General features: G+C 35.7%; 2 protein-coding genes across 2 annotated transcripts in view; both read left to right on the plus strand.

Annotated features, from left to right (window-relative positions):
- ACADL (acyl-CoA dehydrogenase long chain) overlaps nt 1-25,251 on the plus strand; it is a 41,056-nt gene extending 15,805 nt beyond the window's left edge. Inside the window, exons 5-11 of the mRNA XM_032754672.2 lie at nt 2,944-3,010; nt 7,416-7,580; nt 8,530-8,631; nt 9,760-9,873; nt 17,886-18,013; nt 20,332-20,418; nt 24,190-25,251. Of these exons, the coding sequence (XP_032610563.1) occupies nt 2,944-3,010; nt 7,416-7,580; nt 8,530-8,631; nt 9,760-9,873; nt 17,886-18,013; nt 20,332-20,418; nt 24,190-24,283 (757 nt within the window). The 3' untranslated portion in view covers nt 24,284-25,251. The remainder of the gene's footprint in view (nt 1-2,943; nt 3,011-7,415; nt 7,581-8,529; nt 8,632-9,759; nt 9,874-17,885; nt 18,014-20,331; nt 20,419-24,189) is intronic.
- KANSL1L (KAT8 regulatory NSL complex subunit 1 like) overlaps nt 25,105-26,033 on the plus strand; it is a 178,865-nt gene continuing 177,936 nt past the window's right edge. Inside the window, exon 1 of the mRNA XM_032754671.2 lies at nt 25,105-25,176. The gene's annotated coding sequence lies outside the window, so the exon portion shown is untranslated. The remainder of the gene's footprint in view (nt 25,177-26,033) is intronic.

Genomic DNA, 26,033 nt, shown 5'->3' on the forward strand with positions numbered 1-26,033 from the left:
AACAGATATATAGATCAATGGAACAGAACAGAGCCCTCAGAAATAATGCCACATATCTACAACTATCTGATCTTTGACAAACCTGACAAAAACAAGCAATGGGGAAAGGATTCCCTACTTAATAAATAGTGCTGGGAAAACTGGCTAGCCATATGTAGAAAGCTGAAACTGAATCCCTTCCTTACACCTTATACAAAAATTAATTCAAGATGGATTAAAGACTTACATGTTAGACCTAAAACCATAAAAACCCTAGAAGAAAACCTAGGCAATACCATTCAAGACATAGGCGTGGGCAAGGACTTCATGTCTAAAACACCAAAAGCAATGGCAACAAAAGCCAAAATTGACAAATGGGATCTAATTAAACTAAAGAGCTTCTGCACAGCAAAAGAAACTACCATCAGAGTGAACAGGCAACCTACAAAATGGGAGAAAATTTTCACAACCTACTCATCTGACAAAGGGCTAATATCCAGCATCTACAATGAACTGAAACAAATTTACAAGAAAAAAACAAACAACTCCATCAAAAAGTGGGCAAAGGACATGAACAGACACTTCTCAAAAGAAGACATTTATGCAGCCAAAAAACATGTGCAAAAATGCTCATCATCACTGGCCATCAGAGAAATGCAAATCAAAACCACAATGAGATACCATCTCACACCAGTTAGAATGGCGATCATTAAAAAGTCAGGAAACAACAGGTGCTGGGGAGGATGTGGAGAAATAGGAACACTTTTACACTGTTGGTGGGACTGTAAACTAGTTCAACCATTGTGGAAGTCAGTGTGGCGATTCCTCAGGGATCTAGAACTAGAAATACCATTTGACCCAGCCATCCCATTACTGGGTATATACCCAAAGGACTATAAATCATGCTGCTATAAAGACACATGCACACGTATGTTTATTGCAGCACTATTCACAATAGCAAAGACTTGGAACCAACCCATATGTCCAACAACGATAGACTGGATTAAGAAAATGTGGCACATATACACCATGGAATACTATGCAGCCATAAAAATGATGAGTTCATGTCCTTTGTAGGGGTGAAACTGGAAACCATCATTCTCAGTAAACTATCGCAAGGACAAAAAAATGAAACACTGCATATTCTCACTCATAGGTGGGAATTGAACAATGAGAACACATGGATACAGGAAGGGGAACATCACACACCGGGGACTGTTATGGGGTGGGAGGAGGGGGGAGGGATAGCATTAGGAGATATACCTAATGTAAATGACGAGTTAATGGGTGCAGCACACCAACATGGCACATGTATACATATGTAACAAACCTGCACATTGTGCACATGTACCCTAAAATTTAAAAGTATAATAATAATAAAATTTAAAAAAAATGCTGAGGGGCATAAAATATAAACACCACTGTATTTATTACTCTGTTTTTGCATTGCTATAAAAAATACCTGAAACTGGGTAATTTATAAAGAAAAGAGGTTTAAGTGGCTCACAGTTCCACTGGCTGTATAGGAAGCATGGCTGGGGAGGCCTCAGGAAACTTACAATCATGGCAGAAGGCAGAGGGGAAGCAGTCATGTCCTACATGGCCAGAGAAGCAGGAAGAGAGAGAAGGGAGATGTGCTACACACTTTTAAACAACCAAATCTCATGATAAGTAGCTCACTGTCACAAGAACAGCAAGGGGAAAGTCCATCCCCGTGATCCAATCAGCCCACCAGGCCCCCTCCTCCAACACTGAAGATCGTAATTGAACATGAGATTTGGGTAGGGACACAGAGCCAAACCATATCACCCACATAAAGAAGACGAATTGGAAAAATTACACAAGTAATGTGGACTATTTACACACTCTGCTATTTATTATATGATATTAATAAAAATTGGGACCTAAGTGTTTTAACAATAGGGGATTATTTTTTTAAATTATGGTAAATCCATGATGATGCTCTGTTCAGCTAATAAGAAGTCATTAGATATTGTTAACAGATCAAAATCATATTATATGGTTCCAGTTTTATGAAAATGCATATATATGTATAGTTATATCCATAGAAAGATATTGGAAAGATATACCTTTAAAATGTTCATTCTAGGAGATAAAATTATTTTTAAAATGATTTTTCTCCTTTGGAATGCTGTCTGTATCCTTAATATTTTATTTACCAATATTTGTTTCTTTTATATTTAGAAAAATAATCTATTCTACACTTAGAGCAGGTTTGTTAGAAAAAAATGGCATTTGAGACATACTCTTTTTTTTTTTTAGACAAATTCTCACTGTGTTACCCAGACTAGAGTGCAGTGGCATGATCATGCCTCATTGCAGCTTCAACCTCCCAGGCCCAAGTGATCCTCTCACTTCAGCCTCCCAAGTAGCTGAGACCACAGGCATGTGCCACCACACCCAACTAATTTTTTAACTTTTTGTAGAGATAGAGTCTAGCTTTGTTGCCCAGGCTGGTCTCAAACTTCTGGGCTCAAGCAGTCCTCCCGCCTCAGTATCCCAAAGTGCTGGGATTATAGGCATGAGCCACCATGCCCTGCCTAATAGTTACATTTTTGATCAATAGAGATAGGGGAAGGAACCAAGGTGTTTAAAGGCAGCAAAGTACATGGTGACACGTAATCTCAGGGATGCAGTGAGGTTTGAAATGTTATGTGAGTCCCATTGGGGTCTCGAATGTTAGTTGGGCTTTGTTATACTACTGTATAAAATCTGGCTAATTTATATAATAAATCTTAATCATATATTCACTTGTATAAGTGCTTTAGAATATAATAGATCAGCATGGTTTTTCAGTGCAATTGTGTGAACATTCTTAATACTCAGCAATTTTATAATGGTGTAGCCAGTTTGAATAGTCTAATTTACATACATACTTATATCATTTGTATAATTTAATTTTTATCATTTGATGAATTTTTTTATCTTTTCTTTCAATTACAGTGACTTACAGGGAATAAAAACAAATGCTAAAAAGGATGGAAGTGACTGGATTCTCAATGGAAGCAAGGTGTGTAAAAAGGGACTTCTATAGCCCTTCTTTTCAGAGTCATGCCATGGGTAACAATGTCTCAAAGACAATTCATTAATTCTATTAAATCTAAGGACTCAGGCAGGAATTGAATTTACCTAAGTTGTTTTGGAGACAGTAAATTTACAACATATATTACTTAAGATCTGTGGTAGCTTCTTCTATATTTCATTTTGCATGCCCCCTCACTAATATGGCAAAGGTTGTTTTAGCTTCCAAACAGCCCTTATCAAACCAGAAAAAGACAAAGTGAGGCTCACATTGCCCAAATGTGGGACAAATATTAATAATACTTAAACTTTATGTTGATAAAAGATTGGGGAAAAAGCTTTCTCATATAGATCAAGAAGAATTTCAAAAGATTCTAGGAGAAGGCCAGGCACAGTGGCTCACACCTGTAATTGCAGCACTTTGGGAGGCTGAAGCAAGAGATTGCTTGAGCCCAGAAGTTTGAGACCAACCTAGGCAACAGAGTGAGACCCTGTCTCTACAAAAGTAAAAATTTAAAAAATTAGCTGGACATGGTGGTGTGCCCTTTGGTCCCAGCTACTCAGGAGGCTGAAGAGGGAGAATCACTTGAGCCAAGGAGGTTGAGACAGAGTAAGACCCCCTCTCAAAGAAAAAAAAAAAAAAGGATCCTAGGAGAAAAAGATATCAGTGATACAGTGATAGAATTTGGGAGCCATTTGAGAACCATTCAGTTCCACTAACTCAATCAACTCACTGGTAGAATTGGAGAGCGCTTCCAATTAAGGTTACAAATGGGCTCAGGATCTCTGATATCAATGAGGGCAAATGCATTTTATATCACTGAGGGCAAGTGATATTGCCCATCTAAAATAGTATCTGGTATATACTCAGTAAATATTTGTTGTTGACTGAGTGTTATGTGAAGGAAAGATGTTCATTTTATTTACTGTTCTAAAACAATCTTTCTGAAAATATTTGCCAAGGTTTGTTGAAGAATTAGTTTTTTAAGTTTGTTTGGGCTATTATCTCTGTATTTACAAAATTGAATCACTGGTGTTCTTCAAATATACTTTAATAAATATTTGTTTAAATAATTTCTCCTAAGAATTATAATTAAATGGATGATAGCTCCAACATATAATCAGTTAACTCCTCGCATATAGAAGGCTCGTTTTGAAAGGGGAGTGGGATATTTGGTCAGAAGTGAAATGGGAACCACATTCTCTTATGCCTCTAGCTCTCTAAGCAGACCTCGTCTGCTCAGCCATAGGGTTTCGTGGGAACCACACAGGAAAGGTACCACTGACTCTGTTTCAAAAACTCTATTAGAAATAGCAAAAAATTGAAAGCAAGTAAAAGTAAAGGAATGGGTAAGCAAATACAGTGCATCTGAATGAATATGCAGCCATTAACACTAGCAACACAAAGTTTTTAACAGTACAGGAAATAATTATACATTAAGTGAAAAAACAGGATATAGAATGCAAGTATAGATACATTTTTACTATATTAAAATTTAAAAATATGAGAAAGGAAATTATCAATGATAGTTGTATTATGTACTTATGGAGAATTATATTTTCCTTTTTCTTTAGAACTTTACATTCTCTATATAATATCTGCAATGATTTTCTGTTATTTTATAAGCATTTAATATCCTTCTACCACCCAAAAATGTTGGCCCTCATTAGGGATAATTTCAGCCCTATTCAACTTTGGAATGTCGTAATTAGGAAACAAACTGAGAAAGTCCACTTGCAAGGAAAATTCTCACATAACTCTATTAGAAAGGGGGATCCACCATGGTGTTAAAACTCACATTAGGTCACACTATTGTAGAAATGGTTCAGATTTTATTAATCCTTTGCTATAATTGCTTCCAATAAGAACTTCTGGAGAACTCCACTTGATTTACCAAATTGAGCTCAGCGTATTAAAATGAATAGTTTTTGCCCAATGAATTGCTCCTCCCTTCCTTTCCATTCCATTGTTTATTTATTATCTGTAGTTAAAACATGTATGAGACCATTTTAGAGCATACTGTAGATACTAATTCCTGGATGCTGTGTGATGCAAAACAAACAAAAAAGCACTCATAGCATTTCAACTGTGGCAGCTATACAGATATTAGGAACTACACAGAAAGGTAGGAGCTTGGTAGACTTACAAGGTTTTTGACCAAGGGAGTGGTGTAATGGAGAATACTGTTGAAAAAATATTTTTGCCAAGAGGTGTAGAATTTTTTTTGAGGAACATCTTTTTCAAAATATATTTTTAAAACATCCTTTGGCCTCCTCTGTGCCAACAAGAATTCTAAGCACTTAAGATATATATATGAATAGGAAATGGCTAGGAGCTCCTAGTAAGGAGGCACGTTGATGATCTTTTATTATTGTGTCACCTATAACCATACTGCCAACACTATCTTCATTTGCTGTTGTGTAGACAACACTAACATTATTTGCCCATTTTTCATTATTTGTATGTTTCAGTGCTGTGCATTTTAGGTGATGGGAGTAACCAACATCATTTTATACCCCTACTATTTCAAAGGGAGAGAGATAAAAACAGATCATTTTGGTAAATTTGAGGTGTTGTAGGAGCGCTTAACCCAGCCTGGAGAATTTGAGACCTTTTGGCCAATCTGATGTCTAAACCATCCAGGATGAATACAATTCATTGCAGCAGAGTTGGGAAAGGGCCTTTCCCAAGTAGCAGAAAAAAGATTTTTCAAAGACTCATAGGTCAGGAAGACCTCGCAATGTGATGGACAGCAAGTAGTTTAGTAGAGCTGACTGAAGAACAGGAAATTGGGGAAAGTGGGACAAGCAATAAGCCAGGTAAGGAGAGGTAAGCTAGTGCCAGTTTGTGATAAGTTTTCTATTTCCTGCTAAGGGTTTTGAATTCATCCTGAAGCCTGTTAGGAGCTATTCAAAAATTTTTAAGTGTGAAGGTGATATGATCAGATTGCATTTAGAAAAATCTCTCTGACATCATGATGAATGATACACCTGTAGAGAGATCGGTTGTAGGAACTTAAGAAATGATGAGGGCTGGAAATAAGGTAATTACAACAGACTTGAAAGGAAGTGAATAAATTCCAAAAGTATTAAGATGGGTTAGAAAAAACTAGATGCTGAATTGAATATGAAGCAGGATGATAACATAATTTATGGAAGCATTCATTGAGATAGGGAAATAGGTTGATAATCAGGATTGGATAGGAGTAGGGGTGGGAAGGAGTATGTCCTGCCCATGAGTCATCAGGTGGAACTATCCAGAAGCAAGTACATATTCAGGTCCAGGTCCTATCAGGAAATGTGGCTTACCAGGAGTTTGAGGCTGCAATGATCTATGGTCATACCACTGCACTCCAGCCTGGGTGAGAGAGACCCTGTCTCTTAAAAAAAAGAAAAGAAACATGACTTAGATAAAGATTTGGAGTCATCAGCATGTAGAGGGTGACTCGAGCCATGACAATGATTGAGATGAACCAGGAAAGATGCAGAATGAGAAGATAATTATTAATATTTGCTCTGAGTATACTTTGTTTTCTGAATCAATATCATCTGATAATCCCTCTCATTTGGCTTGTCATTTTTCCCTCCTTAATCATAGTTTCCTATTTAGACCATTTTAAAGGAAGCAGGATATCAATTACAAAAATCAAAAATAGTCCTTTTCAAAAACTGATAAATCTGAGAATAAATAATATAGTGCCATTTACAGCAGATTTTCTTTCTTTTTATTTTTCTTTTATTTTCTTTTCTTTTTTTCTAGAGACAGGGTCTCACTCTGTCACCCAGGTTGGAGTGCAGTGGTACAATCATAACTCACTGCAACCTCAAACTCCTGGGCTCAAGCGATCCTCCTGCCTCAGCTTCCTGAGTAGCTTGGACTATATATAGGTGCACACTACCACATCAGCTAATTTTTAATTTTTTTGTCTCTACTATTTTGGCAAGGCTGGTCTTGAACTCCTGAGCTCAAATGATCCTCTTGTCTCGGCCTCCCAAAGTACTGGGGTTACAGGTGTGAGCCACCAGGCCCAGCTAGATTTTCTTTTCTTATCAGTGGCTTCCTTCTAAAAATACAATTTATCATCATAATAGACAATTTGGTTTCATTTTTAAAGAACATAATAATCTCTGTTTATTATTATTATGTATAATATTAATAGTGAAAAGAAAATCTATAGGTTTCATTCTTTGAAGCATTAAGTAATTTTTCCCCTGATTCCTGATAACATCATGTGTGAATAATCAACTCTGCAGATATTTGGGTAGGGTACAGAGAGAGGTATCAAGCATGTCTTGTCTGTTTTAGTTTTCTGTAATATACTTTCTCCCAATCATAACTTGCACATAGACTTGAATTATCATGGTGCATTAATAATGTACTTGGGGTTTTGCAGGTGTTCATCAGTAATGGGTCATTAAGTGACGTTGTGATTGTAGTTGCGGTCACAAATCATGAAGCTCCCTCCCCTGCCCATGGTATTAGCCTTTTTCTGGTGGAAAATGGAATGAAAGGATTTATCAAGGGACGAAAGCTACATAAAATGGGATTAAAAGCCCAGGTGAGTGATAATGTAAATCATATTCAGGTACTAATTGAGTTTACTATTAATCAGATAGGAGACTTACATAGAGGATTACATGTGGCACAATTTTATTTCCTATGCTGAATTCCTAAAATATGCTTTTCTGATGTGGTAATGAGATTTATTCTCATTTATACCACTCTCTCTTTCTGATGGTCAGCGATAGAAATGAATCAAGGTATTTTGAATATCTGTTTTAGAAATGGCAAAATTAACTGCATGGTAACAAGCCATCTATTTGTAAAATGTGTTAAAGAAAAATATGAAGTAAAAACAAAGTGTGGCCAGGCACGGTGGCTCACACCTGTAATCCCAGCACTTTGGGAGGCTGAGGCCAGTGGATCACCTGAGGTCAGGAATTCGAGACCAGCCTGGTCAACATGGGAAACCCCATCTCTACTAATAATAAAAAATTAGCCGGGCGTGGTGGCAGGCACCTGTAGTCCCAGCTACTCGGGAGGCTGAGGCAGGAGAATCACTTGAACCCAGGAGGCAGAGGTTGCAGTGAGCCAAGATGATGCCACTGCACTCCAGCCTGGGCAACAGAGTGAGACTCTGTCTCAAAAAATATAAAACAAACAAACAAAAAAACCCAGAAAATGTTCTTTCTATACATTACCAAAAATACATGTTTTGCTTAATGTGTATTAGAAATCCTTAGTTCCAAGTACCTTGAGAACTGGACAGTATTAGAGCTGGAATGATAGTGTATTGCAGTAGGAAAGCCACAAGGTTTAGAATCAGACGGCTGTGGGTTCAAATCCCTGGTTTACCACTTACTAGTTATGTTCATTAACTACTCCAACTTGGCTTCCAATTTGTGTTTTTTCTTTTTTTGGAAAAAATAATATTCACTTCAATATTCACTGGGTTATTGGAAGATTTAAATGAGATCATTCTCTACATTTTTTGTACGGTCTTTTAGGATACCGCAGAACTATTCTTTGAAGATGTACGGTTGCCAGCTAGTGCCCTACTTGGAGAAGAGAATAAAGGCTTCTATTACATAATGAAAGAGCTCCCACAGGTCAGAAGTGTTTAAAGATTCCATCTTTTGACTGAATAATGAATTGGAATAGAATAATATAGAACCATGTTATTTCTATATTATGCATGCAAATTTATACATGCAAAACTTGTGAAATAGCTAATCATTTGAGTATTAAAGTTGTAATAAAAGTATGAGTTTTATAGGGTAGTTAAGTAAATAACTGAACTCAGTAATATCCAATCAAAGCTTATAAAGTGAGTAGGAAAAACAGATATTTCAGTTCTGTGATTCCTTCTTAGAATGATTTTAGCTTCTTAACTGCAATTCAAAAACTTTTAGCTCTTTGTAAGGAAATGTCATGCAAAACATTTGATAGTTTGCCAGTTTTTAAATAATAACTGCGAATCAGAAGGAAAAGTATAAAATTCAGACTGAAAAGTTTTAGCCACATAAGGTCAGTCCCTAAACAGCTATGGTTTTAAAGTATGGTTGACAAGTGATTATTGAGCCTCAGATGCCAGTGTAAGGGGGTACTCCTGCCTAGTGACTGCCATGAAAATCACCAGCATGATGGAATTAAACTGACTAAGGCTACTTTTACATTAATAGGTAGAATTTGTGTGCTTTAAGATGTTTATTTCCACAGATATATTGAGTCATACAGTGTGCAGAGATTAATAAATTGAAATAAGCAACTAGGGATTGTTTTTAACTCACATGTGAGTAAAGAGAAGAAAAATTAAATTGCATATATATAATGAAGACAGTCATTCATGGGTATGGTGTTATGTGACTGTTGTCCCAGCTACTCAGGAGGCTGAGGTGGGAGGATCACTTGAGCCCTGGAATTCCAGGATGTAGTGAACTATGATTGTGCAACTGTACTCCATTTTTGGCAGCAGAGTGAGACTTCATCTCTTAAAAATTTAAAAAGATTATAAAAAAATAAAGGCAGTCATTCATAAAAATAAAGGATTTGCTTTAGAAAGTGATTAGAGATGTGTTAGAATCTCATAAATCTGTTTTCTTATAAGGAGTTAAGATATAAATTAATCTTTATGAGTTTATTATAAAGATAATTTATAGGATTTATCATAATTGAAATTGTGTGAAAATCACTTGCATAATTAGAGTAATGTTTAAGACCTAATTTTTGTGTTATAGGAAAGGCTGTTAATTGCTGATGTGGCAATTTCAGCTAGTGAATTCATGTTTGAAGAAACCAGGAACTATGTTAAACAAAGAAAAGCTTTTGGCAAAACAGTTGCTCACCTACAGGTAAGCTTGTCACTGTGGTTTAGTATTAGATGATATCAATTTACTAATCTGAAATGGCCTGGGGTAAACAGAAGTTTGGGGTTATTTTCATGTAGGGTGATATTAGAAACCATGGAAGTGGATGAGATCACTAAGGAGAGATAGAGAGCAAGATAGGAAGTGGTCTTAGGACACAGTCCTTGAGGAAGACTACAAGATTTAAAGGTAGAATTCATATTTGGAATTCATATTGTCTGAAAAGGAAGAGCCTGTAAGATGACTGAGAATGAATAAACAGAAAGGAGAAAGCAAATCAGGAGAGCTTTGTCACAGAAGCTGGCAGGAAAGAGGGCTTCATGGAGTAGGGAGTGGGATCAATTGCTGCTTGGGGGAAAATAAGATGAAGGGCAAAGAGTGCTCATTGAATACAATGATATGGAGATTATTTAGTAAGAGCCATTAATAGAGGTGGAGGGTGACAGACCCGAGTGAGTAGACAGAAATGAGGACGTAAAACAATACTGATGGTAGGCAACTCTTTCCTGAGTTTGGCTGTGAATGGTAGTTGAGAGAAAGGGTGGTAAGGGAAGAGGGGAGGGGAAGGAGATTTGAGAGTCAAGGGAGATATTTGGGAGTTACTAACTTTTTGTCGTTATTTTTAGGATGGGAATGTGGGTGCATATTTTAATAATCATATATAAAGAAAGGATTTAATAAAGAGGGAAAGGTTGTAGGTAGGAAGGAAATAATCAACTGCGTAAGGTCTTTGAGAAAAGGTGAGTTTGTGGATGCTGACACATGGAAAGATAGGCCTTCCCATCAACAGGAGAGGGATTCTTTCATTTGCACAGGAAGAAAGGAGCAAAGGACATCTATGAGTTCAGACAGATACATCACTCTGTTGGTAGAAAACTACAAAAGTTCTTTATAGAAGACTTCTATTTCTTTAAATAATGTGGCCAGGCACACTGACTCACGCCTGTAATCTCAGAACTTTGGGAAGCTGAGGCAGGCAGATCACTTGAGGTCAGGAGTTCGAGACCAGCCTGGCCAACATGGTGAAACCCTGTCTCTACTAAAAATATAAAAATTAGCTGGGCATGGTGATGCACACCTCTAATCCCAGCTACTCGGGAGGCTGAGGCAGGAGAATCACTTGAACCCAGGAGGTAGAGGTTGCAGTGAGGTGAGATCGCACCACTGCACTCCATCCAGCCTGGGCTACAGAGCAAGACTCCATCTCAAAAATAAACAAATAAATAAATAACAATAGGGAAAGTTAGTCCTTGAAAGACAGGTGAGTGAAGGAGGCATGGAGGTGTTGCAGAAAGGTGAGGGAGGTATGAAATATCTTCTTCAGAATGAGAAACTGAACTACTTTCTGCTTTTTGTGTATCAATCAGCTTTATGATAAGAGTTTAGCTTCCCAGGTATAAACATAGAGAAAAGACAGATGATTGTGTTTACCTAGGATTGAGTTTTCCCAGGAACTTGAGGGTTTTTGCAAAAGAACTCAGTATATGGTGGCCGCAGTCATTAAATATGCTAATTAAATTTTAGACCCTATAGTTTCTTTTTAAATGAAGGAATAGTTTATAATTCCTTCATGTGGTCATTAAATTGGCAAAACATCTCACCAGCAAAAAACCTGGAGTTGGAATTTGACTTAAAAATTTTTAAGTAGAATGACTGGCTGAAAGGCTTTGTGAAGGGAAAGGTAGAAATGAAACAACTTGGTGGCTTTTCAGAACCAGCATTCTAGAAATTATGTTCAAGTGTGGTTTATGTCCTAACACAGCTGCTTGAATCTCTGTAGTCTAGGCATGTTCTCTCTCTCAAAAATAGTTTCCTATTTGTAAATATATAAAATGTATTTGATTTGCAAAATTGTAAAATTTTATGACTATAAATCTTTAAAATTTATAATGTTTGTAAATATTTATAAAATATTTTCCTATTTGTGAATATCAGAGACTGCCTCATAGCGTTGTTGTGAGGATTATGCTGTAGAAAAAACTGGGTTCTTGTCACATGACCGGGATAATTTAGGCACGCAGACACATTGTAGATTGAGTAGGACAGGGTTTATTAAATGAAAAGGAAAAAGAAACTCTCAGCAAAGTGAAAGGAAGTCCTGCTAGCAGGTCTCCTGCCTCACAGATTGAATCCTAGGTCATCACACAGGAACAGGAGAGGCTAGGCTCCTCTCCTCTGCAAACAGTGTGAACTTCCCGAGGCTCCACTCCGTCCTTCCAGTGCACAGGTGGGCATTATTCAGAAAGGATCAGTTGGGAAAGGGCAGGCTTCATCTGTGGCCAGCAGTCGGGTTTTTCAGCCTTTAGGCTGTTTAGGCTTGAAGGCAGGGTTTCGCCAGAAACCCTCAGCTGTCTCCTGTCTCTGCCAATTAGATGGGGTAACATACATAAAGTGCTTGGAATATTGCCTGGCAAAGTAAGCCCACATTAAAATTAGCTGTTATCCTTATTTTATTCCTTACATAATGCCTTGCTCCATTTTGTTTCAATATGGGAGAGCTTTTTATCATCTACTTCCTCTTGCTCTTGATCTAGACCCTCTCTTTGTCGTTTTGGGAACTGTTTGCTACCTGTATTGTCATCAAATTAACTTTTTCCATCCTGAAAAAAAGTCTTTACATCCTAACTTTTCTTATTGACACAACAAACCTAAAACAGTTGTTCTGAATCTCTAAAAATGAGGTACACTCAATCAAGAAAACATTTAACAAAACAATATGACTTGACTTGCCTAAATTCTGATTTCCTTAAGAGCAAGGATGTTATACTTTATATTCCCTTTCATTGATGGATCACTGATTTACACATATCAGTGGTTCTCAGTGAATGCCCTTTCACCTAGGTGTTTAGAAAAGTCAGGAATGGGGTGGAGGTGGGTGTGCACAGTTGACTGGAGGTACAACTTGTATAGTGCTCTGGCGGACAGTGTTGTTAAATGTCCTGTAATTCACATTTGGATTGCAACTAATTGTGTCACTCAAAATATCAATAATTTCCCATTGAGGAACACTGACATATATGATTTTTTCCTTTTTGCTTCACTGAACAAATATATATTGATTGCCTCCTAAGAGTAATGTGTTCAACTGTAATTTGATGGGTGTAACTCTAGAAACACATACTACGCTCCTGGCAATATGAAGGAAGTGTTACCACTTGATATCACTCTGATTTTCTCAACTGTACCCAAAGTGGAATGAGTATCATTTGCTTCTGAAATCCAACCACCACCATTTAAACATCAAAAATGTTTACTAAAACACTTATATCAAGGCCAGGCATAGTGGCTCACACCTGTAATCCCAGCACGTTGGGAGGCCTAGGCAGGCAGATTGCTTGAGCCCAGGATTTTGAGACCAACCTGGGCAATGTGGCAAAACCTCATCTCTACGAAAAATACAAAAATTATCCAGGTGTGATGGTGTGCACCTGTAGTCCCAGCTACTCAAGAGGCTAAAGTGGGAGAATCGCTTGAGTCCTGGAGGCAGATGTTGCAGTGAGCTGAGATCTCACTATTGTACTCTAGCCTGAGTGACATAGCAAGACCCTGTCTCCCTGCTCCCCACAAAAATGAATACAAAAACAAAAATATACCTTTAGCCTTATTTTGGCTAAAGGTATAACAGTTGAACCAAAATACATGTTTCCATTCCTTTGGAAATCTATATTTCCTGTGTTTATGAACTTAATACTAGATTACAACAAGGATGACTATAATATTACCTAGATTGCCTGAATGGCTCAGAAAGTATGTAATTTGACATTTAACCATGAAGGAAATAGAAAAGTGGTCCATATTGTTTTCTCATAGGGGAAAAATATTCTTTTAAAATATATATTTGTTGTATTTTAATAGCAAAAATAATTTTAATCATTCCTTTTTAAAGAAGTATCATTTTATTGTTGCCTTCTTTCAAAGTTAGTTCCCTAAATTTTCAGTAGGTGGCAGTAGCATTCTACTTCCACAGGTCACATTATTGATAGCTAGTAGTATTGTTTTCCAAGTAAGTGTATATGTTCTGAGATTTCTGAGATATGTCTTCTGATCTTCCTATTTTATCTAAATAAATATATTTGAATAATATTTTCATATTTCAAGCTAGGAGTATATTCAGAGACGATGAATAACCGATACTGTACATACCTATACCTTGTATTCGAGAGCTGGGTACACTATGGTTCTAGTTATTCAATTGAAATAGAAGAGCTTTAAATGTTACAATATACTTGGCCACGTGTCATTTTATAACTATATAATTATTCAGTTTCCATTTTCTTTGTTATCCTTGAATTTTGAACATTTTGGGGCTTTCTGACCAGTTGAAATGCATGTCACAAAATTTATTTTCTTTTTAGAATAGAAACCTACTGTATGGATGTAACAATCATTATTGGAATTTTTAAAATCTATGCTCTCCATAGTTTATGTCAATCTTACGGTTTTTCACAGAATAGACAATAAAACAGTAAAATCCAGATGTTAAATAATAATAATGGATATTATTGCTTGACTGCTCCCTATCTGCCAGACACTGCTAAGTGAATTGTCTCATTCTTTTTCTTCGCAAATCTATATAAGTATTTTAATTATTTTTATTTTACAGTTAAGGAAATTAAGCTGTAGAGAGGTTAAGTAACTGGCCCCAAATTACACATATATTCTAATTCCAGAACCTACACTCTTTACCTATATACTGTTATTACTGCCCAGAAGTGCAAAGCAAATGGGCCTTTTTTCTTTTCCTATTTCCTTCACTCAGTGGGCAATGAAGTGAAAATGGAATGTTTTTTCTAATCTAATGAGAGCTCTTGGTTAGTCATTTCCTGTGTGGTATGTGTTCTTAATTCTAAGGGCATAAAGAATTAGGGAAAGGAATAGAGAGGAAAAAAAAACAATGCTTCTTCTTGACATGTGTCTGAAATGGGAATATCCAGTTCTTAAGACCTTGAGCATGGGATTAATTAACTATCAAATAGCAAACCTAGTGTGTTTTATTTTATATTTTAACCCTAATATATGAGAGCAACTGATGCTGTTGTTTAAATGAATACTGGGCTAGATAACCTCTCCAAGGTGTTTTCCATTTCCATAATTCTATGATTCTAAGAATTCTGTCATTCAGAACTCTGAAAAAGACTCCATCCAGCCCACTTAGTAACTTCAGAATAATTTTTTAATGCTAGCTGCAGTATTATTTATTAACAAATATAAATGACTTAAAAATACTGCTATGACCTTGTCAATCATTCACAAAGCGCACTTGGCTAGTAATGTGTGGTCTAATTTTTAGTTGCCTTTGATTAGAGGATGATTTCAGAAAGCATAATGCAGTGTCTGCAGTGAAAAGCAAAGACTAAATCTGTTTAGTAATGCTCAACCCAATGGTAAGATACGTAAATATTTAATCATTTTATCCTCAGAGAGTAAATTATATACTCTTGGAGACATTATTCTCTCAGACCTCTGGACTTCACTGAATGCACTGATGCAAGAATTCTAAATCATTCCATTCTGGTTTGAAGTTTTACTTCAGCTCCTAGAAGTTTCCAGCATTTACAAAGGAACGACTCTTGTATGAGAGAATCAGGCTTAGATATCTTTACTCTTTCATATTGTAAAGACAGTGCATAAATTCCCAAATGTGGCATCACGTAGGCAAAAAAATGTCTTGAGACTTGTTGGATCCACCCTTATTTTCCAAATAAAGTGTCATACATAGTGTCATTGAACTAAACTAGGAGTAGGCTTAGAAACCATCTTCAGGGATTTTCATGGAATACGCATCTGTTTTTGATATATAGATTATTTGCCTATTTTTTCTTTTTTTTGTTCCATCTTTATATTGTCTATGAGTAAACTTGAATGTGTGGGTTGGGAGTGGGAAACTTTGTGCTGATTAAAGTGTAGATATTTGACCTAATTAAATATATGATGAATAGAAATGGAGATAGGAAAAATTAAGGGAAATAATAAGTGGGGAAGAAAGTTTTGATGTGACCCAGCATGTTCAGAATTAGAGGCCAGAATACAGAGATGCAAGGAGTGGGGTGCCAACCTTCTCATTGCTTAGTTTTGGAATCATTCGATGCCAGTTACGTTCTCTGTTTCTAGTACAGGGTGAAATAAAATCAGGGGAAAGACAGTCAGTTGGAGTTTTCATCAGCACAGTAGTTATGTTGATACATCTGTAAGGAATCTGCCCCTCAGAGCTTTACTCTACCTGGTACACCCTGGTCTTGCTTGGCCCTGGGTCTTTTTACACTCCCATTCTACTATTTTCCAGAAATGGTAAGTATCAAAACTGTCCTAACCAACAATGACGGTGAAAGAATCAGTTTTATAACTTGAGAATTGCTGTAGCCAGCATTAAAAGCAGACCCTGTATCTTCTGAGAATGTGGCCCACCACCCTCCTTTGAGAACACAGCTGTGGCTTTGGACTTGGCAATACCTAGGTGGGATGTGTTTAATTTCTAGTTTGAGTTTCACTGCACCACCTTTGCCCGTAACTTTCCACGTGTATGCTTTCTATTAGCCACAGTGAAGTTCTTACTCATTTCACAGCAGAATGATCAGAACTCTGTTTCTATCTGAATTTTTACAAAGAAGATAGGCCAGCTGACCATATCCGGGCCTTGGACCTAAGAAATCAACTAGAATGGAGTATACTTTTGGAGCTACCCAAAGTGGGAACCCAGTATTTCAAGTTCAAGCCAATTTCCTGAGAGAGGCTCAAGAGTCAGTGCCAAAGAGAACAGATATAAACTCCAAGTTCAGAGTGTGAGAGCCTAGAGTCAGGAATGAAATAAAGCTTGATTGAAGCAAGAACAGTCAGGAACAATTGAGAATAGTCTAAATATAATGATTTCCAAAAACGCTAATGGGTTGTCCATGGCCAGCAGGAGGAGGTAGGTACATAGCTATATTAACATTGATAATCCCAGACCATTCAGTCCATGCTAGAGACTGCTAAACAAGCTATTGAGAGGTATGGGAGGTGTATTCATCCATTTTCATACTGCTATGAAGAAATACCTGAGACTGGGTAATTTATTTAAAAAAAAAAAAGAGGTTTAATGGACTCACAGTTCCACATGGCTGGGGAGGCCTCATAATCATTGCGGAAGGTGAAGGAGAAACAACAGCACATCTTACATGGTAGCAGGCAAAACAGTGTGTGCAGGGGAACTGCTCTTTATAAAACCATCAGATCTCATGAGACTTGCTCACTATCACAAGAACATCATGGGACAAACCTGCCCCCATAATTCAATTATCTCCCACCACATCCCTCCCACAACATGTGGGGATTATGAGAGCTACAATTCAAGATAAGATTTGGGTGGGGACAGAGCCAAACCATATCAGAAGGGATAATGTGAAGGGATGAAAGAGGATGAGGGTACTGGACTTTGATCTCTTTAGTACTCTGATTTTATTCTATTGCTTTCTACAGATCTAGATTAAACACTGTGCAATATTAAATAATACCTTATAAATATTTTGATGTGTTTATGAACATATATAGAAACCCCTTGTCCCTCCAGATGTTAGAAGCAGAGTAGCAAAATCTGTATACTTAATTTCATTAATAAAGAAGGAATCTTCAAGGATTTAATCTCTGGAGGAAAATTCAATAGGTGTTTTCAACACCTGTACCTAAATAACTGTACCACAAGATGGTGCTCACACATTAAAGTCACGCTGTTTTTCAAGAAGTTTGCCTCGTCTAAATTTTACAATCTGAAACAAGACATTATTTATGTTTTAAACTATTTTTGCATCTTTTAGTACAAATTTCCTTAGCACTGAAATATAGTGAGTTTTAAATTTAAGCTGATTTGGTAACACATGCCATTTTTATGGAGGAAAAAACCAACAATTCCACTTTTGTTTGCCCTAAAGATCTTTTATTGTATAATTTCTGATATGTTAAGTGGGTTGAAGTTTATATTTCTACCATGCTCACTTTTTTCTTTTATTTCCTTTAAATTCAAGACAGTGCAACATAAATTAGCAGAATTAAAAACACATATATGTGTAACCCGAGCATTTGTGGACAACTGTCTCCAGCTGCATGAAGCGAAACGTTTGGACTCCGCCACTGCTTGCATGGCGAAATATTGGTATGCATGCTACAGTAATTAGAGTGTGGTGTGTGCTCAGACTGATGTGGAATTCTGCCAATTTCAAGCTCAGCCTTGAGGGTCTTAAAGGAAGAAATCTGTGAAGTGAAAAATAAAAGTGAGACTCAACTTTTAAAAAAAATGCTAAAAAGTTCCATTAAGCATATGTATAATGTGCTAAAAATTTTTCAAGTTGGTATTTAATTTTTTTATCCTAATAGGCAAGCAAAGTTAGTATTTAATTCTTAACTTGCTATTGAAAATAAAATATTAAGAGTGGGATAATGAAGAGTGATATTGATAGGATGACTGATTCATTCATTCAAGTAATAGTTTAATTTCAAGTTATCTGAAGAGTGGCAGTATAGTGAGGCTGAAAGGGAACAGTAAAACTTAGGAGTCTTGAGATAGAGTCCCAATTCTTTTATTAAATAACTATAATTAAACTTCATTCCATCGAGGAAAATGTTTTTGTTATCTGTGAAATGACTAAGTTGGACGGGATTTTTCTATTTAAGGTGCTTTCCAAATGTAAGAAAAAATTCAGGAAGAACTGGCTGTGCAATCAAAGTTTCACAGGCTCTATTAAGTGAAAGGAGAATAAAAATCCTATTAAGTTTAGAAAGACTTCTATTTGAATTAAAGATTATTAGCAATGGTCTTAAAGATGAGTTGAATGAAAAAAAATCCCTCTTTGTCAGACTTTTGTATATTTTAAGATTTTAGAATATACAGTCTAAATCAGATTCTGGAAGTAGATTTGGTTTCCTCTTTTTAAAAACAAACATTCTCCCATATCATTAGCCCAAGAGTAACCTAGAATAAATTCCTGTCATTATTCATTAACTTGTGTTCAGTTCAGTCACAGGTAGAACAGGGGAAATATTTTGTGCTTTATGTAATGATCCCATAATAACAAAATTGCCAGGTTGAAAAATAATGTGGAATTACTTTTCAGAAACTCGCACTTTTGAGGAGACTTTTTATATTTACATTTACAACAAGTTCTTTGACTAGTGGCAAAAAGTGTAAAAAAAATTTACATATTTTTAGAAAAAGAGAAGTTTGGATAGCCATTGACCTTGTTGTTTGAAAACCTCAGATTTATACACATGCTCGTATTTCACATTGAAACACAGGAGGCAACTAGTTATAGCCCAGCAAATATTTCACTAAAATACTTGCCAATTATAAAAAATTATCAAATTCCAAATTTTATTGTCCCCAAAGTCTTGTCTATTAATAATTATATTGTTAATATATTGCTTAGAAATATCCTCACCTGTCGTATGGTTTGAGTTTAAAATTATTTTAAATAAAAAGAAGTATCTATCCTTATTTTTGCTTTATGCTTCCCATTACCGAAAAATAAGTAGTGGGGTGCTGTAGCTTGCCACTGTAGTAACTCCTACTCGAGAGGCTGAGGTGAGAGGATCCTTTGAGCCCAGGAGTTCAAGACTGTAATGAGCTATGATTGCGCCGCTATACCCTAACCTAGGCCATAGAGTGGGTGAGACTCCATCACTAAAACAAACACACAAACAAAAAGAAAGAAAGAAAGAAAAGAAAAATAAGTAGAAAAGAATTTTGAACTAACATATTTTTATGTTAAGGTGAATAAAATCTCTATCGTGAATTTTACTGATAGAATTGTGATATTATCAGAAAATAATTTTTCTCAAGGACTGCATGTTTATGTATACAAACATTATGTATAATACTAATGCACACACTTCAGGAATAATAATCTCTATATAATTTTCTAATGTTTCCTATATGATAGCATATACTTTGTTAGTCTGCCCTCTTAGGTTTTCACTTTTATCTTCAATTTATTTCTGAAAAGTCAGAACCCTAAAAAATTGCTTTTTTATACTGAAATTCAGAATCATGATCTTCAAGTAGAAAGTGACATCATTGGAGAAAAAAATGCATATTACAAGGGCAAAAAGAACTAGGTGCCTGAGTAATTTAGATCATATAGAGAATCCAAATAAATTAGAACATATTCTTTACTGCATGTTTTTCTAGCCTGAAATAGCCAAAATCTAATCATCTGAGTTTTCTACCTTTTGCTTCTAGCCTAACAAAAACCTAGCAAGAAATATAATTGATGAAAAAGGTACTCATATGAAAATTCTCTTGAAATTTATTTCATATGTAATTTTTATCTTCTTTGCTTAGCTAATATGCCATTCTAATTGCTTAATAAATGTGCACATTTAAACAATTGTAAATAATTAGTTTTCTGGTTTTGAAGCACCTCATGAAAATCCATTTCAAACATTTCTTTTCTGCCTTTTATTTTGGTCATTTAGGGCATCTGAGTTACAAAATAGTGTAGCTTATGACTGTGTACAGCTCCATGGAGGTTGGGGATACATGTGGGAGTACCCAATTGCAAAGTAAGTATAGTTTTCTGATACACTCTTCTTTATGATGTGAAGAAAAAGGAAAATTTCTTTACTTTGTACATCAAATGTAGAGGGAAAGGAGGCGTGCAATCTTTTGAATTTTTCAGCTGAATACAGACAAAATGTATTAAAGCAAATGGAAACAGCTTTTTTATCAACTCCCTACTAGGATTTTATTTTTCTTAAATAAAGAGACCAATATACAAAAGCTTGATCCTTGGCTTTATTTGAATCCTTATGTAGAAGGACAGATAGTATTTTCAAGTATTTTCAAAAATTTTTTAATTTTTTAATTTTTTATTTTATTTTATTTTGAGACAGTCTTGCTCTGTCACTCAGTTTGGAGTACAGTGGCATGATCTGGGTTCACTGCAACCTCTGCCTTCCAGGTTCAAATAATTCTTGTGCCTCAGTCTCCAGAGTAGCTGGAATTAACAGGTGCGTGCCATGACACCTGGCTAATTTTTTTGTATTTTTAGTAGAGGTGTGGTTTTGCCACACCTCTGCTGTTGGCCAGGCTGGTCTCAAACCCCTGGCCTCAAGTGATCTGCCTGCCTTGGCCTCCCAAAGTGCTGGGATTACAGGCGTGAGCCACTGTGTCCAGCCAAATAGTACTTTTTTTAAAAAACTAAAAAAAAAAAGCAATACAGAAGAATTAACTGGCATGTGAAAAGGATCTAAGTTGTCACATACCTTAAATATCTGATTATTTGTTTTGTTCTAAAAAATAAATTAAAAATCTTTATTTTTTCTAAATAGATTTTTTATTTCCTTCAAATTGAAAGAAATCAAATGTATCTTTTTATTATATATGAATATTCTTATCAGTTTGAAGCAGTACTAATTTGTAAATAGGCAGTGTCCCCATTCATATTTCTTCCTCAATCTCCAGAATTTCCTTTTATCTTAACATAGTCTTTTGCCTCAGAAGTCTCCCCATAGCTTTTTTCCTCATCACCCTAGAAAATATATTTTTCTTGTTATTTAGAAATGATTTTGGTTTAGAAAATTTTCCCAAGGAAATTTTTGATTTATACAGAAAAGTTCAATTTGTTCTGAATCTGAGAGTAAGAATGCTATAGGCTTCTAAAAATGTTTTAAGATTATTATCTTAATATAAAGTATCTAAAGGGAAAAATTATGAAACCCACATTCAAACTGGCAGCCGAATGATTTCAAATTTATCTTTTTGGTAAGTATAATTGGAAACATTTAATATGCTTATAGTCCTTAGAAAAAATATTTTACTAAAATTACATTAAGAGCAGAAGCTATGTAGTGGCTCAATGTTTGTGTGGTTTAGTTCACATTTAAGAAAGGCCTATTAGGTGGGGAGAAGGCAATCATCTAAATGGCTTAAGATTAGAGTGTGGCATAAGCCTTGGTCTCTGTTTTCTCAGAGTCAACTCCTTCAAGTTGGTACCAAGCAAACATTGTAGATTGATGGCTTATTTGAAATCTCTGGTTTCAGTTTGAGAGACTTATATTCCCTTTAAGAAACAATAATCAACTTTCTTGGCTAGTTTGTTAGTTCAAAGATTGTATCAATTTTTAAACTAGACTGCTATTTCTCTTCCCATATATCGCCTAATATCAAAAAAGGCACTTAGGCCAGGTGCGGTGGCTCACTCCTGTAATCCCAGCACTTTGGGAGGCCAAGGCGGGTGGATCACCTGAGGTCAAGAGTTCAAGACCAGCCTGGGCAAAATGGCGAAACACCATTTCTACTAAAAATACAAAAAAATTAGCTAGGCGTGGTTGCGGGTGCCTGTAGTCCCAGCTACTCCGGAGGCATGAGAATCGCTTGAATCTGGGAGGCGGAGGTTGCAGTGAGTCGAGATCGTGCCACAGCACTCCAGCCTGGGCACCAGAGTGAGACTGTCTCAAAAAAACAAACAACAACAACAACAAAAAGCCACGTAGACACATTGGCAATATGTGGATGTAATGTATAGACTTTGATTTGATAAAAAAAAGAAAAATCTTCTAATTCTGTTTCTTATATCCCCCAGACTAAACTACATTAGTTTATATATATGTTGCTGAGGGTTGGTTTCATAGATAAGAGGTGCTTTCTCTGCTTTTTTATTTTGTTTTTTTTTTGTTTTTGTCTTCTTTAATAACTGGTCTTCAGCATGTGAGTTTATTTAAGTCTTACTCATTAGGCTCGAGCCTGTGAGGAGTGAGATTTAAGCCTTGCCATTTGAAGATTTCTCTGCCATGCTGGGAAGAGCTGCCTTAGATGTAGAACTTCATTGCAGTGTGGTTAAACATTTCTGCTGCTGCCTTTCACTGTTAATTTTAGTTGATGACTAAATTTAATTAGTAACATATAAAAGGTCTACTAATCTCTGCTTTATCTACTCCATTGAAACTTCTTTAATGTAAAAAGAAGCCTAGCCCATTTAAATATATATATATATATATATATATATATACACGCATTGGGACTGCTGAAGTAGGCTTACAGTAGGTAAGTGCTCAAAATGCAGGTGCTAGATTTTGTAAAGAATAGCAAAATCTGTTCAGAAAAAAATGTTTGAAAACATAAATATCTCAAGCTTTTAAAGCTTTCAGCAGAAAGTTCTGAGATTCTAAATTTCCTTTGAAACACAGTAAATCATTATCAGTAAATATTTACTGAGTGTCCATTTCTTTGTAAGGAACCCTGATGAATATGGAGAAGAATAAGTCCAAAAATGGTATGTTCCTAGAGAGCTGGCACATTTAATTTGTCTTAAAAATCAAATTTAAACAAAAAAAACACCAAGATTATACTTGAGAAAAAAAAAAGAAAAGCCTTTGAGTGTGTCTACCAGGAAAGTCCAAAGTTCAATAACTAGCTCTAAGTGCTTTGGCCAATGAAAGTGTTGCAATATACAAAAAAGATATTTGAAAAAGAGGCAGAATACCTACATCCTCATTCCAGTCTGCCAATGATGTGTTGTTAGTGACCATTAAATAGCAACCATTAATTAGGAAATACATTAACTTCTCTCTACTTTAGTTACCAGGAAAACAGTATTAACATTTATCCCTCCCCAATCCCAGAGCTGAGAGGATAAAATGAGATGAGAAAAGATAAAAATAACTGTACAGTGGCATGGTTGTTATCATGACTATCAAAAGTGAACTTATGATATTTGGGGTTTTTTTTTCTTTGGTGTGGGTATGGCAATGGACTCAGCCACTTAGTATTTTAACTCCACACATCGCTGAAGTGACTATTAACCATTTCCAAAAAACAAGTTACTTGTTAACTTTCTGGGAAATAATATTTGCTAAAGCATTAGTCTATATTCCTGATAGTGATAGTGGTTGTGGGAATGCTAGAAAATATGTGTCTTTTTTCTTTTGTTTTCTATAAAACCAGTGGATTTCAACTTTTTAAGAAACATCAAAGACAAAAAGAGACTAAGACATCCTGTGCATTTCCTAATCTAAAACAGACTCTTTAAGAGTGTTATCATATGTGCTGAATTTTACAAAATTAAATCAGATGAAACATACTTATTTTTATTTTGAATTTGTAATCTCTTTAATCAAATTAATACAAAGCTATACAGATTATTAACATCTTAATAGATTTTTTACTATTATTCCAATTTAGGATGAATGCCATATTGAAAAAATAAGTAATTTATGAAAGACTTTTATTGTTTGTACTTCATTAAATGAATAGTTTGAGTTACCTGGTAAGACAAAATTTACAGTTTCTAATATATTTTATTTATTCATTCAATCATCTTCTGATTTATCCAGAGCTTATGTGGATGCCAGAGTTCAGCCAATCTATGGTGGTACAAATGAAATAATGAAGGAGCTGATTGCAAGAGAGATTGTCTTTGACAAGTAGACATCTGCCCACATCCTGGAATCCTATTACAGCTAATCTGGTTTTAAATCTGCTCAAGATAAAATGTAATTTGGAAATCGAGGAAACACTAAACATGTTTTTACCTGCTCTCTCTATAGAGAAGGAAATAAAATATAAATATAAGATTAACACAGTGGAAGGACACATCTTTGAAGCCAAAATTCTAGTTTACCAATATAAGGTTTAACTTACAGTTTTTTATGTAGCCAAAGGTAAAAGGTTTTCTGAATCTAGATGCCTAGGTGTTTCATTTATCTCTAAAATTCTAAAAAGCATAAATTGTTCAAATCTTCAAACCAAGGCAGAAATAATTTTATGTCATTATAGTATAAAAACATTAATAAGATAGTACATTGACTTTTAAAGGGAAAAGTAAATATAACTTAGAATGTAAACTCGTTTCGGCTACCATTTGCTCCAAATTCCCTAGAACAGTGGGTTTTACCACTGTACTCCAACACCCTGTTTTTAAGCAAAGGAACCCTTTCTTCAAACAAAAGCTTATGCAGAACATCTCTGTGAAACGCTGCTGAGTGAGAACTGCATTCATTGAAGCTGGAAGCCATCATACCTTACTGCCTTGAAACCCCTAGGACTCAGCTAAGTATTTGCCTAACTCTGACCAGGGAATGCCTTGGTTCTGTCAGTTGCTGACACCTGAGAACACAGAATAATCCATCATTCTTTAATTTCAAGATATTGGTACATTTTATAGATATCAAAGCTATGGCTTTTCTTTTGCAACAGTTAATGTATTTATTAACTTAATGATTACTTTATGTCTTCTATAAACCAGGCTGTTAATACAATGATGACAAACAAAACTGGCAAGATCACTAAAAAATAAGTGAATAAACAAGTAGTAAAATAAGGTAAGAATATGTAAAAGAGATAATTTCAAGCATAAGTGCAATGTAAATAATAAAGTAAGCATTTAAAATTCAAAAGTGAGGAAATGACATTTGATTTCAGACTTAAAAGTAATTACAAAAAATAAACCATTAATTTAAAGTAGCTTTAACATGGAAATAGATGTATTCTTACTCAACTTAGAAAACAAACATTTTATTTGGTATTGTTGATATTAAACATTGTTTTTTAATACAATCATTACAACCGGAGAGAGGAGAGGGAAGAAAAAATATTTTGATACCATTCTTTTAAAAATTTTTTTTTATTGTACTTTATTTTTTAAGATGGAGTCTCGCTCTGTCATCCAGGCTGGAGTGCAATGGCGTGATCTCTGCTCACAGCAACCTCTGCCTCCCAGGTTCAAGCGATTCTCCTGTCTCAGCCTCCTGAGTAGCTGGGATTACAGGCACACACCACCACACCCAGCTAATTTTTGTATTTTTAGTAGAGATGGGGTTTCACCATGTTGGTCAGGCTGGTCTCGAACTCTTGGCCTCGTGTTCTGCCCACCTCGGCCTCCCAAAGTGCTGTGATTACAGGTGTGAGCCACTGCACCTGGCCTTTTTATTATACTTTAAGCTCTGGGATATATGTGCAGAACATGCAGGTTTGTTACATAGGTATACGCACGCCATGGTGGTTTGCTGCACCCATCAACCCATCATCTACATTGGGTATTTCTCCTAATGCTATCCCTCCCCTACCCCCCTACCTTCCACAGGCCCTGGTGTGTGATGTTCCCCTCCTTGTATCCATGTGTTCTCATTTTTCAACTCCCACTTATGAATGAGAACATGTAGTGGTTGGTTTTCTGTTC

The sequence above is a fragment of the Hylobates moloch genome, unplaced genomic scaffold (assembly GCF_009828535.3).
Source record: "Hylobates moloch isolate HMO894 unplaced genomic scaffold, HMol_V3 SCAFFOLD_1, whole genome shotgun sequence".
NCBI lineage: Eukaryota > Metazoa > Chordata > Mammalia > Primates > Hylobatidae > Hylobates > Hylobates moloch.